The sequence below is a fragment of the Lissotriton vulgaris genome, chromosome 3_1 (genome assembly GCF_964263255.1).
Source record: "Lissotriton vulgaris chromosome 3_1, aLisVul1.2, whole genome shotgun sequence".
Classification (NCBI taxonomy): domain Eukaryota; kingdom Metazoa; phylum Chordata; class Amphibia; order Caudata; family Salamandridae; genus Lissotriton; species Lissotriton vulgaris.
This window is the reverse complement of record NC_141689.1, coordinates 1,020,948,006-1,020,962,451: the sequence shown is the minus strand read 5'-3', so window position 1 is coordinate 1,020,962,451 and position 14,446 is coordinate 1,020,948,006. Positions and strand designations below refer to the sequence as shown.

The following is a 14,446-nucleotide window of genomic DNA, read 5'->3' as shown; positions in this document are numbered from 1 at the left end:
CCTTAGTGACATTGACTGACTCTTGACACAAACTATATTCACCTCTAGACAAGAGAGCTATAAACCCACTTCAGTTTAACATACTTTTGCTATGCTCTAACAGTCTGAAAGGTGGGTTCAGGAACCACTGCTTTGCAACCCGGTTCTTACTCACCTTTTCAAATATGATGGGATAAATAATATTTAGGGTCAAGACGAGTTCTCCTTCTTCCACTAAATTGGATGGATTCTGTGGTTTCTTCCCCTCTGCATGCGACTCCTGAGGAGGAAACAGTTATGTCATGAATGGCATTCATAGTAGGTTCAGAAGTAATATTTGGGGACACAGCCCCTTTTCCATTCATATTCCAAGAGACACAATGCTCAAAAAAAATTGCTGACCAGGATAAGAGAGAACTTGCGTAACATTTTTGTAATCTATGTTGAACATCAGCTTGGCTCATACAAGGAAAGGCGGATCAATATTCATGAACAATGACGTCCCTGCAATCTGTGTACACACTGCCTTCTGGGCACCAATTTTACTGATTTGTCTCTTACCTAACAGGATCTGATTATGACCACCAAGGAAAAATGTCCTCGCTATCGTAACGGAAAGTTTCAATTCTATTAAGGACACAGAGGCAAGGATTATGCCATCCTCTTTCTTCGTTACTCGCAGCAGAGATACGTGGTGTTTTCCTTTCAGAAACAGGTTAACAATAGAACCAACTGCACCTCATTTTCATTTTACTTCAAACAACTAGAATTAGAAATAAGATATTGCCATTCTACTCTGAGCAGGCTATGATGTCAGACATTTTGTGCGAAAAAAGGTTATACAATAAATCACTAGCTTCTCGAAGATGGGAAAATCCACCCTTTTGTTGTAGAGCCAAATAAGACGTTGGTGTGATACCATATGAAAGTTCTTAGCAAAAACAACAGATGGGCATACAAGTTTGTGTAAACTCCAAACTATAAGGTAAACTCCAGGCCACATGAGATTTTAGGCGAATTACCATTAGTCGGAATTCTCTAATTATAGCACAGAGAAAAACTCAGATGACAGAGTCCCCGCCTCACCGTTTTCACAAACTGTGGGTTGAAAAGGTAAAGTAGTTCCTGTATGGAAGTTCTCACAGTGTTCATTTTATACACCGTGAATTACCATCAATTGTGCACACTACCGCCCTAATTCTGATATATACGTTGTGGCAATTACCACCTCCCTCGTATTTTCCCCAGGTGAATTTCGGCAAATCAAGCCTGCCAAAATGTATAGGAGAAAACTGCTGTTAAATTCCAAAACACGGACAGTGTGGTGCGAAAAGTATTCATTCTGCACGTGGTTGCGCATTCTCACGGAGTATACTTGGAATTAGAGATAAATATCGCACTCGTTAAATTTGGTAACCCTTTCAATACCCCGGGGTATCGGACTGCAAATTATGCGAGAATTTCTTCTGCTTCATCCAAGGCAATCGCAATTAGGGCATAGTCTTAAGACTGTTTCGAAAATATGTCTGCAAACTAATTATTTGCGGGTAGCATGAAACAATGCTCTCATTAGAACAGCCAAACCCCAGAGGAATAAGTGCACACAAGGGAAACTGCTGTATAACATGCAGGCCGCAGATTGGAATCCTGGCTGGGCAACAGAATGGCGTCTTTGGGCTTCTAATTAATAAATAAAATTAGTTTGTTAATACTCTGTTAATAGCTGTTAACAGCCTTTCACAGAAGTATGTGCTTAAAAACGTGGAGAGGCATATATAGTGGAACAAGGACGATTAATAGCAGTGGGCAGTAGGTCTGTTAACATAAATCATCCCAATCAAACCACCCACACACAGACACCTATTGTCCCCAGTTGTGTAATGTGCCTGTTCTACAATGTAAATACGCGAGAAATCAGCACTTAATATGCATTTTCGAAGCTCTCTGATAGGATGAGACCATCTCCGCATGCCATATACGGTGTCTGTCTAGGTCAAAAGCAGTGATTCACTTCAACACCACTCATTTTAAAATCTTTGCATGCCTGAATGATGTGTCTTCCCTGCTAAGGGAACCTTTAAATTGCAGAAAGACCTCTCATAGATTACTCTGACTAAATAAAAACTGGAGGAAGAGGTGGAAGACATTTTCATGGAATACACTGAAAAATGAGATGCCTCTTGGCTTCTTTAATATTCGAATGTCCATGCTTAATAGTTTTGATATCTTTCGACTTTCTAAGGATGAAAGGCTCAGCTGTCCCAGTTTATATTCACAACTGTGACACATACAAATCTCTGAAGCAGGAGCCTCAACCCACTAGGCAATCGGACTGCATAGGTTAACATTTTGTGACACATAGCACTGCATATGGTAGTGAGCTGAGAAACTATGACCAACGTGATTGGTCATTTGCAGTGATGTCATGGAAAAATGGATTTCCAGCAACTTCCCAGATGATATTTATTAGGATCCAATCAAAAACGAAATGCTTTGGTGGTATTAAATCTTAATTTCAAAGTTTATACTGTTTAGCAAGAGTGGTCCCAAAGTGGAGGAAGCATTTTTTCAATTCATTTACTTAGATGTTAATTATTTGTAGTACTCACTTACGCCCACAGAGGGGCAGTGTTTTACAAATAACAGGAACCAGAAGAGGCAAAACAGCAGATGAAGGATGGGAGAAGATAAAAAGAACACAAGAAGGAATTGGTGTTTGAAGAAGGTTCTGAAGAGGAGAGAGTTTTTGTGGAATTTACCATAAGGCACCAAGTTGTGTTTTAAGTATTGAAATAAAGGAACCCAGCGTCTGGTGTAACACTATATTGCTTCGGTCTTGTTTACTCCAAAATCGAACTCGTGTATAAGTGCATTCACAGTTCCATAGTTTAGGGTCCATAAATCCGCATAACTAATAAACGAGTGCACAACACAACGCGACTATATATGAAAAAAAAATCTGACATTATTTATGTATCCGTGTAATGGGCATTAACACTTTTTCTGAGTACAGGTTTATTAGTTGTGTGGTTTTTTGTCCAGTCTCCCGTTTACAGGTGCTGGGCGGTTCAACAGCCAACACGTGTTACGCCCCCCATTGGCACGCAGACCTGGGGCTTTTTCAAGGTTGTAAACCTGTTATTAAACACTTGTTCAGATAGGTCAAGAAATACTGTGCAACTGAGCGACCGGTGTTAGCACGTTACTGTAGTAGTACTCCACTCCTGAAATGTCACGGATTAAGCTGTGATTTCACACATGCACATAATAATAAGCAGCAAATGCCTTTTGACCTACAAATGTGATGATTACATAAGGAAAATAACGATCGCTGATTAAACTAAGTCCATCGAGGGTACGGAGATTAAAGTAAATTTTAAGGAGCGGAAAATCTAGAACTAAGAAAAATACCTTTACATGATCCATAGAGAGACACTCTGCCCAGCTGTCAGAACTAGTAAAGATGGGTGAGCACATCCAGTACATAACTGACCTTCGAAGAGGGTTAGGAACTCCAGGTGCTAAGTTATGCCAGGAGTATAAAAGTGGATGAAGGCCAAGTTAGTCGCAGTCCTAGAGAATAGGACCGGTTTGCAGGACTGGACTATCGCGCCTGTCAGCAAATCAAAACAAGCACTGGCGTTGCCAATAGGTCTCGCAGTAGGAAAGTTGGAGCTATTGGTTTTGTAAATGACATTTTAAATATTTATGTTTTGTGATTTACAATGCCAATACTTTTAACTTTAGCAAATGTGACACTTTTAGCATTTGTAATGCCACATGTTTTGTATTGACATGACTTAGATGTATTGATATTACAAATAACAATGGCTTTTAATTTTTTAAAATAATTAATACTTAAATAAAAGTGATTGTAATTTATAATGGCAATGGTCCGAAGTAGATAAAATAGTGGCAAAATAGAAAAACTGCGGCACAGAAAACAGGGCAGAAATTCATATCTGGCGTTTGCATAACAAACTAAATCTCAGCATAATTGTTATGGAAACTTTTACCAAAACAAATATTTTGAAGGCAGGTTAATAAAACCCACAATAAGTATTGGCGTTTTGATAGAGAACAGTGTTGAAAATCAGGGGCTGACCCCCTATATGCCTTTGCGCTTTCACTGGAGGGACTTCCCATGGATGGGGGGGGGGGAGGCAACCTTACTGCCCAGCAGCTGACCGTAGCTTTGCAGACCTGACGCGAGTCACGGCCGCTAGGCCGTGAAGTGTGAAGCAGTGGGCGGGGAAGCAGATCCCTTTGAAGCTCTCGGAGGCAAGGGGAGGAGAAATGCTGCTGGTGGCAATCCTCTACAAAAGCACGAAACACTGAGGGAATATGTAGGTGGAAGGCCAGCAGGGGGGCATTGGGAAAGAAAGTCTAAGAGCTCGCCATGGGCAGCTGGAAGATGCAGCCGAGGCAGAGCTGTGCCTTGGAGGAGCTGCAGCCCCTCTTCATGCCACTACTGAAGATGAGAAATACTACAGAGAGAGAACACGTTAAAAACACAAAACTTAAAGGAAAAGTATGCAGAGCATTGCAAACCAAAAACTATTTCCCCCCTTTAAAGCTTAGCCGCATCTTATTCAGACATGCTTTGATTTCTTCTAAATTAAACGATACTAACTTTAAATGCTGGGGGCTGCCTAAATATATCTAAAAGCACCAAGCTACGATCTGCTAAAGAAACCCCTCATGCCTCCACAGGCTAAAGCCCTAATCAGATCGCTGAATATATCCTAAATAATAAAAGTGGAATCAGAATCAGAGGCGAATTCGTGGGTTGTCGCGCGTCCAACAAGGAATTACAGCAATTAGGGCTGCTCCCCGACAACCGGGACGGCCTCTCTGAATCCTTAACAATGGAAAAGAATGGTGTAATGGGTGTTTGCCCCAACTTAAAATACATAAAATATAGTTGGCTGAGATAACGTGCTTCTTTGCTCTGTCGCATAGCTTTACGACTGGGTTTATTTAAGGCAAAATAACTGTATATGATATATAACAGCTGTCTTTTCCCATTAAATGCGTTAACAGCTTTTTCTACATACAGATGTACAGAATTTTTATGTTTGTTTTTAGACGCAGCTTTCACAGCTGTTGGCAGCGTCCCGAACCTTGAATGCCTCTAGGTATACTCCTTTCATAAATTCCATACATGGAATTCCAACAATAGAAAAAGAAGGAGAGCGGCATTGCTGCCTGATTGGCAAAGTAATCGTCGCATTGGCCTGTACGATTCCCATTGCGAACTGTTTTGCACTTTCGTTTTTTTGAAGCTCGTTAGGCTAGATCCGTCTCTAGGAATCATTCAGATATTTAATTTGCATGTGCACCTCCGACCCCCGCTTACTGTTTGAAGCCAGTCATGTTCTGTGGAAACTCAAGCACGACAGTTGAATTTGAGAGGGAGTTATGCCTTTACAAATTTGTGAGCCAAATATAAGGTTAAGAGCAGAGAAAAGAATGCTTTCAGCATATTTGCATTATTACACAGTACTCTTAAATGCGTCTAGTAATAAAATTATAAAAAACAGAGTTGTCAGAAGTTGGATTTGAACCCACGAATTCAGAGTAGACTGGGACCTGAACAAAGCACATTAGATGGCCATTCTGACAGCTGAATCACAACGTAGAATTTGTGTTTGTTAACAGACATTCGACAACACTGTTTCACAAAATTTTAAGACTATATTATTTAATTGCACCTACCAAACATATTGATATGGCCAATACAATCTGCAATATTCCCGTACAAAGATAATTTACAAGTCCAGGCTTTCCCTTTAAAGCCAGCGCACTGCTGCGTCACACGCAGTCAGTCAGTGACAAAAAGGCAGATTTTACACCAAAGTATCTTCATCTGCTCATGTGGTGGACCAGTGCTGCGTCGTAGCATGGTCTGCGGGAAACAGGAAGTACGCGTCTGAAAGTGCCTGTCCCTTGCAGTCATTTGGCCTTAAGGAACAGTCCAATAATGAACAGGAATAAAAAGTTGTTGCAGACAGCAGCACTTTAAAACAAATGTATTAAGAACAAGCATGGCAGGGAAGCCACGAAAGTGAAAGCATTTGTAACCCGACCCAAAAACAGATGGCAGGCTGTGTGCGCTGCTGAAGCTACTGACTTTGGAGCTGGAGAACAGGGTGCGAGCCTGGGCGTGGAGTGCGCTATTCAATTATTTTTAAAAAAACAGCAATCTCAGATTGGGGGTGGAGAGAGACAAATTAAAACAATTTGTGAATGAAAGAAGGGACAGAGAGGAGGAAAGGTGGGAGGGAACACGGCCTGGGGGAAGCTGGCTGGGGAGGGAGAGGAGAAATCCAAGTAAGGCTGTGTGTGGGGAGAGAGAGGGGAGGTGCTGGAGCTGGGGAACAGATGGCCGTGAAAGTTTATGGCCTAAAAGCCTGTGGCCACGTGTACTCGAAGAAAACCGCACCAAAAAACCCTTGGTTTGACGAGTATTTTGAGCACTTGAATTCTCTCCATTTTCCATTCCTTCGGAATGGAAAAGGCGAGACGTAAAGAAAATGGGTCTGATGTCAGCCCATACATAGTACGCTCTGTCACTGGAGGGGCTGGAGAGACATGAAGTGTTTACAGTGAGGACTTTAGGACATCTTACATAAGAGGAAGCACCCAGTCACGTCGCGTCAGCCATGTTGGTATAGTTCTGTTTTAACGGCCATTGTGGAAAGGTATATAGCCAAAGAGTCTTACACAGAGGAAAAAAGAATAAACTACAATTGAGGTAATGGTCATAGTATTACGGAAATAATGGGACGAAATGAAGTGTTTTATATGCCCAAGAAAAGAGATCAGTCACACATATAAGGGATCACGCACTCCCTATATTCCAATCTGGCATAAAATAGTATTCATTTTGTAGCATGCGTAGAGGGTTTCAATCTCTGATCATTGGTGCCTAGTAGTTCCATGTTGACGTTAAATCGGCATGGCACGTAAATCAATCCATATTAACAACAAAGGAGTGACTGTAATAACAAAATGAACTAGTGAGGTGTAATGTTAATCCGCTGTGTGCCGCAAATGCGATCAATGCTCACACACGTGCGTGCACACAGCGAAATCTCTCTATCTCCCTATGCACGCCCTTACGGGTCCTCCTCTAGAGAAGAAACCTGGTGGGCTTATTGGTCACCCAGTGTGAAAAGGAGAGGTTGGCTTAAAAGCAATGCTGCTGATTGGTTGGGCGGGCCCTCGTGGGTAAATGACGTTTGTCGGCAGAATGGTGCGCCCAAACGCCTTAAAGTTGCAAGGACCCGGAAGATAGTTATAAATACCGGATCAAACCCCGGTTCTAATACAGATGTATCGCGGGTTAGCTCGCCCTCAAAAATTGTAAAATGATCAGATTATTGCTGCTAAACGGGTGAGGTGGAAATGGCTAATTTTGAGCCCTATATGATGCTCTAGACGTCTTCAAGTTCATCAAACCCGAGACAGTGCATGATTGGCTGGGCGGGCCCTCGTGGGTGAATGACGTTGTGGGCTGAATAACACGCCCAAATGCCTTGAAACCACGGGGGCCCGGCAAAAGGTTATGAATGCCGGTTCGAACCCCGGTTCGGACATAGATGTAATGCGGGGTTTTTTGCCCAACACCCATCTGGGTGTCACATACTCTCTCTGAGGTGACGAACCCACTTGTCCATGTCTTAATATTGCCTGACTATGGGACAGCCACCCTCCTATAACAGCAGGAATGTCTTTCCAGACTTGATTGCATGCCTTACGCTACAATCATAACTATATTTGTTCTATTATTGGAAAACTCACTCCCCTTGGGAATATCATCCTTTCGAATTACCAACAATCAGGGCGGGTCTAACTGTCATTTCTTTCAATTTTGAACATCCTCTCGGGTCTGTGACATCATGAACGCGTCACCTAGGGCTCTAAATTGGTTATCTCGCCTTCACCCGTTTAGTAACACTAAGCCTAGCATTTTAGAATTAATTTGGGCAAAAAACCCTCATTACATCTATGTCTGAACCGGGGTTCGAACCGGCATTTATACCCTTTTGCCGGGTCCCAGTGGTTTCAAGGCATTTGGGCGTGTTATTCAGCCCACAACGTCATTCACCCACGAGGGCCCGCCCAGCCAATCATGCACTGTCTCGGGTTTGATGAACTTGAAGACGTCTAGAGCGTCATATAGGGCTCAAAATTAGCCATTTCCTCCTCACCCGTTTAGCAGCAATAATCTGATCATTTTAAAATTTTTGAGGGCGAGCTAACACGCGATACATCTGTATTAGAACCGGGGTTCGTTCCGGTATTTATAACTATCTTCCGGGTCCTTGCAACTTTAAGGCGTTTGGCGCACCATTCTGCCGACAAACGTCAGTTACCCACGAGGGCCCGCCCAACCAATCAGCAGCATTGCTTTTAAGCCAACCTATCCTTGGCTCCGGTACTCCCGGAAGACAGCAGCCGAGAGAGCAGGTTCACTGAGGGGAGCCGCGGTTGTCCAAGTAAGTTCTCTCTGCCGCCTCCCCCGCAAACCTTTGATCCTTTGAATACCTGACCCGTACTGACCTCCTGCGGGCCCCCCTCCTTTTTTCCATTAGATGTACACCGCGTGAAGAAGACCCACGCTGTCTTTTCCGAAGGGGCGTAATAATGCCTCGTAGGAAGTGAGTTTCCAAGACTTTGCATGAGAACTGTGTTTGTTTCGTATTTCTCCCGCCATTAGAGGGGAGTTCCCTGTTAGCTCCGTGTTTTGTGATTTTACTCTTTGTGAAAGACTAATATAAAACATCTTTAAAGCTCTGCATTTTTTACCTAACGTTTCACGACTGAGAAACGATTAGCACAATTCTTTGCCATGACTTTACAGCCAAGCAATTACTTGACACCGGTCCTACTATATGGACGGTCATTCAAGTTAATCTGTGTGCACCCACAGCTAGAGTCTGGGGCAGCACCTCACAGTTGGTGTGATATGAATTTAGTATTACGCCTATACCTGCACATTCATAAAACTGCATCTCACTGAAGAAATTAACTATGTAATTTCTCCTCATGTATGTTTTTTGTCAGTCTTTTCTCTCCCTACAGGATTTTTTCATATCCTTACTGAAATTGTAGTGGGTTACTTACGGAAACCATCCGGTTATTCCACACTGTATATATTGTTTATATTTTTCACATTTAGAGCCTCCCGGGAGGGTACGCCTTAGCGCACGCACACCACTGGAGGACTTTTGCTTAGGTCCTGAAGAATGCTGAGCTTAATGCAATTTGACAGCAGAAACATGTTGACCAATGTTTGATCCTAATTAGGACTCCGGTTCCTTAACTTAGAACCTGGGGAGTCCGCCCACTTTGTTTCTATCCAATGCAGGTTGGCCATTATTAAAGATTTTCGTAAAGGCACAACTTCTGCATTTTTTTAATAGACTTACACATTCACGTTTAGTCACCTCCTAATTTGGGCACTGTTGCACTCACCACATCCTGCTCCACTGTAACCTGGCGTTGTAGCACGCTGGGGAGACATTTGGTCACCCCAGCGGGGACCCAATGATGAAGCATGTCACCAACTAGTGGTGAGTGAGGGTCCTTCTAACAAGTAAGGTTATTTCCCTCCTTTTCACACTGGGTGACCAATAAGCCCACCAGGTTTCTTCTCTAGAGGAGGACCCGTAAGGGCGTGCATAGGGAGATAGAGAGATTTCACTGTGTGCACGCACGTGTGCGAGCATTGATCGCATTTGCGGCACACAGCCGATTAACATTACACCTCACTAGTTCATTTTGTTATCACAGTCACTCCTTTGTTGTTAATATAGATTTATTGGGGTATAGGAGTGCCTAGTCATGCCCTACCTCTCGTTGATATTGACCACGTAAATCAATCCTTCTGGTAGTCTGTAGTTTAGAGGTAGACCTCACGGTCCTTTTTTACAAACAGTTATCATGTTGAGAGGAACGACTGAAACTTTTCAGGACGTTGTTTTACATTCCCATGAGAATGTTAAGCAGATAGTTGTGGTCAATTGTGTCAAGGGTACCAGAGAGTTCGAGATGTATGAGAAGGCATGCATCACCTTCATCACGAATGTGAAAAACAATGCTGAGTATTTGGATTGTTATCAGTGTGGTGTTGCCTTTGGGATAGAACACATGTTTAATAAGTCACTGCAAATGTGAGGCAAAAGTTACGTTAAGGCAGCTTTCTCAATGGTCCTAGACTTTGGTAGTCTCTGGCTCCTAACTTTTTTTTCCCCAGAGGAGAGGACCTACCTGAACAGATTTTAGTGAAGAGTGGAATTTGTGGTCTTCTAGAGAACAGCTAAGGAGTCTTACAATTAATGTAGTGATGTCTTGCAAACAGGGTAACAGGGACTGGATCATCGTCAGATGAAGAGCGACTGGTGGAGTCCATGGTTTTGATCAGTGTGCATCAAATTATTAAAAGAATTACCATTTTAGGGTGGGTCGTTAAGGTATGCAAGTTACTCTTTAGGTCCTTATGGATTTTTTAAAATGGATTTTTTAAAATGTTCTAAGCGAAGAAGATGGTAATGTTAGCTTTCAATAATGGGTAAACTGGGTATTTTAGACTTTTGGGGGGGTTTGGTGCAGTGGTTGAGAGAAATCATAGGTGGTTCACAGCTTCATTTTCATTTGTTTAAAAGTTCAATTTGGTAAGGAGAATCAATAGATTGTGTACTTTTTAAAATTAAATATGTGTACATAAATATACATTTTTTAATAAAAACAGATTTTTTTAAAGAATTTATCTATATTATCATTATTCTGAAATAATTTGTATAAACCTCAATTTAGAATCATTAGTCTCTCTTCATTATGGTTTAGACACATTTATTTTTGAAATTATTTATCCAGGGACGGTCGCCTGGAACTTTTTATCCTCCACCTGGTGGCCTACCTGTTTCCCTTTCGCTGTTGGATCTCCTTGGCTCTTGTGTTGGTGTGGGGGTCTGCCGTGGTTGTGGGGACCGCTGCGTGCCTTTGCCTCCTGTGCCTCCCGACCCGCGGACCGCGCGCTGCCCTGGACTCGGATTCCCAGAGGGCAGCGCGGTCTCGCGAGAGGGGTGCAGCTGGTCTCCCGCCCCCAAGGATTCAAAGTCGAGCGCGCCCTCCCGCAGCGCAGGACGCTCGCCTGGAACTTTTTATCCTCCACTTGGTGGTCTACCTGTTTCCCTTTCGCCGTTGGATCTCCTTGGCTCTTGTATTGTTGTGGGGGTCTGCCGTGGTTGTGGGGACCGCTGCGTGCTTTTGCCTTCTGTGCCTTCCGTCCCGCGGACCGCGCGCTGCCCTGGACTCGGATTCCCAGAGGGCAGCGCGGTCTCGCGAGAGGCGTGCAGCTGGTCTCCCGCCCCCAGGGATTCAAAGTCGAGCAGGCCCTCCCGCAGCGCGGGACGCTCGCCTGCAACTTTTTATCCTCCACCTGGTGGCCTACCTGTTTCCCTTTCGCCGTTGGATCTCCTTGGCTCTTGTGTTGTTGTGGGGGTCTGCCGTGGTTGTGGGGACCGCTGCGTGCCTTTGCCTCCTGTGCCTCCCGACCCGCGGACCGCGCGCTGCCCTGGACTCGGATTCCCAGAGGGCAGCGCGGTCTCGCGAGAGGGGTGCAGCTGGTCTCCCGCCCCCAAGGATTCAAAGTCGAGCGCGCCCTCCCGCAGCGCAGGACGCTCGCCTGGAACTTTTTATCCTCCACTTGGTGGTCTACCTGTTTCCCTTTCGCCGTTGGATCTCCTTGGCTCTTGTATTGTTGTGGGGGTCTGCCGTGGTTGTGGGGACCGCTGCGTGCTTTTGCCTTCTGTGCCTTCCGTCCCGCGGACCGCGCGCTGCCCTGGACTCGGATTCCCAGAGGGCAGCGCGGTCTCGCGAGAGGCGTGCAGCTGGTCTTCCGCCCCCAGGGATTCAAAGTCGAGCACGCCCTCCCGCAGCGCGGGACGCTCGCCTGCAACTTTTTATCCTCCACCTGGTGGCCTACCTGTTTCCCTTTCGCCGTTGGATCTCCTTGGCTCTTGTGTTGTTGTGGGGGTCTGCCGTGGTTGTGGGGACCGCTGCGTGCCTTTGCCTCCTGTGCCTCCAGTCCCGCGGACCGCTCGCTGCCCTGGACTCGGATTCCCAGAGGGCAGCGCGGTCTCGCGAGAGGCGTGCAGCTGGTCTTCCGCCCCCAGGGATTCAAAGTCAAGTGCGCCCTCCCGCAGAGCGGGCGGCCCGGGCCAAGGGCGGGCCCGTCCCGCGCCCGTCCGCGACAGGAGGAGTCGGGGCAGGGCCACTTCCCTTGGTCCCCCACAAGAATAAGCCATATGTGAAAGGACTGCACCTAGAAGACATACATGGACGGTACGTAATTTAATTCCCTCTGGGAACGTGGAACTCATCCCCAGTGTATAATCCCTTGCTTAAATCACTGCCAGTGAATTTTAGAGCGGCAAGTTGTGACGGCCCTTTGAGGGGTGTTAACTGGGTCCAACAAGCTTAGGCCACTACTGGGGTGTTGGGTTGTGTTTCCAAGGCTATATTGGAAAAAAGTGCACTCCAAAGTAACTAGGTTTGGGTGTGGTCTCTTAAGTAAACTGTTATTAGGCAATCATTATGGGGAAAAATACGGGCACAACCAAGAAAAATGTAGCTATGGGACAGTCAGCTGTAGCAACACCTCTACCAGTGACCATCTAACAGTTCTGACCACGGAATGAGAATGTTCCCCCTAGATTACTTCTATCATAATCACCTGGACCAGGAGCGATCTAATACGCTCACAGGTGCCAATAGCCTTTGGGTGGAGGGACACCAGTTGACACGCAACCACTTCCATAATAGGCGCCCATTGTACAATCTGCAAGTCAGCAACCGATACGGCCCTTTAGAAGAAGTGGAATGACCACTAAACATAAAAGCTACCTGTTGTGGCAAGAGTGCCATTGGTAATCAGAAAGGGGGTGTAACGACTAGTTTAGGGAACCGGTGGGGCTAATCATGGCTGCTGCAAAACTTGAATCGGATATACCTCTGGGGATAAAGCCTGGGGAGGGGGCAAGGGCACCTTTCTCTGTCTTAACCTCACTCACCACCCCCTCCAATCCTAGTATGGACGTTCCTACTTCCCTCAATTCCCAAATTCCATCTAAAACTAACCCTATCCTGCCTCATGAGACGCAAATGCAAAGTAGGGATCTTAAGATCTTGTCATGGAATTTGGCAGGTATTAGGGCTAAGTTATCGTCTCCTGAATGGGGTGGGTTTGTTGATCAGTTTGAGGTCTGCCTCTTCCAAGAGACATGGGCAAGAGAGGATTGTGGAAGGGTGGGCTTTGCTACCTACAATATACCTGCTAGTACAGGAGGGAGGGGAAGGCAGTCGGGGGGACTATCTATATGGGTAGCTTCTCATGTGGGTTGCCGCCCCACCACCTTGAACACCCACTCACAAGACATCCAATCAATATTGCTCACTTTTCCATCCAACCTGAGAATAGCAATTATTAATAACTATTCCCACCCTGTATCGCTCGCTCAGGAATCAAAAACATTGGAGTAGTTGAATCTCTTCATCTCAATGGTGCCATCCAATTCAGTATTGATAGTAGGGGGTGACTTAAACTGTCACTTCGAGCCCCTTCTAGGTTCACAGGATGCTGCCATTGGAGAGGAGGATCTATAGTGGGCCATACCTGACCCCCAAACGTACCCAGTAAAATCCTGGTCACCCTTGGTTTTGCAGATTAATGCTATTGCCCTAACACATTCCCTGAGGGCCTGCAATGGCCGTGTTCCATCGGACAGGCCCAGCAGGCCGACATTCAATAGAATTGGTCAGGCCTCCCAAATTGATTATATCATGGTGGAGTGCAGTTCCTGGCATCGGGTGAAGGACTTTGAGGTCATTCAACGAACAGACAGCAATCATAATGCCTTGTCACTAACTTTTTGGGTCCCAGACTCGGGCATATCTCTTCCTAGCGAGTCTCAGACGGACGACAGGATAATTATTGCCAATGACAGGAGAAGGCTGAAATAGGGAGCTATGAAACAATTCCCTGAGAAAAAACTGATATTGCAGGAAATAAGCATGCTTAGGGATGATGGGACAAACCCCACTTATTTAAATTCAGTTGCAACGCTCCTTAACCAGTTTACAGCTAATCTAGCTGATATTTTAAATCCTATTAGTCGCCCAAGGAAAATCAAAGATTCACCACATTCTTGGTACAATGATGAATGCCGTAAGGCCAAGGAAGCATTGTTGGAGGCTATCAAAGGGGAGCAAAGGGCACTGATAAGAAGTAGGCGAGCCCACTATAAAGAAGTTATTTCCAGTGTAAAACAGTCCTGGGAGGAAAACAAATGGCTAAATATTAAATCTGCCCTATTGAATCGGGACATGAAAGCATTTTGGCTAATAATAAGAACGGGTTGTAAGGAAGGTATTCCTGCTAGTGACCCTAATTTGCCTG

The 14,446-nt window shown here is 45.0% G+C and overlaps 1 protein-coding gene across 1 annotated transcript in view; it reads right to left on the bottom strand.

The window, feature by feature from the left end:
- Positions 1–14,446, bottom strand: part of SNAPC3 (small nuclear RNA activating complex polypeptide 3) — a 262,056-nt gene that overhangs the window by 76,982 nt on the left and 170,628 nt on the right. The window contains exon 4 of the mRNA XM_086961406.1: positions 155–259. Within this exon, the coding sequence (XP_086817532.1) occupies positions 155–259 (105 nt within the window). The remainder of the gene's footprint in view (positions 1–154; positions 260–14,446) is intronic.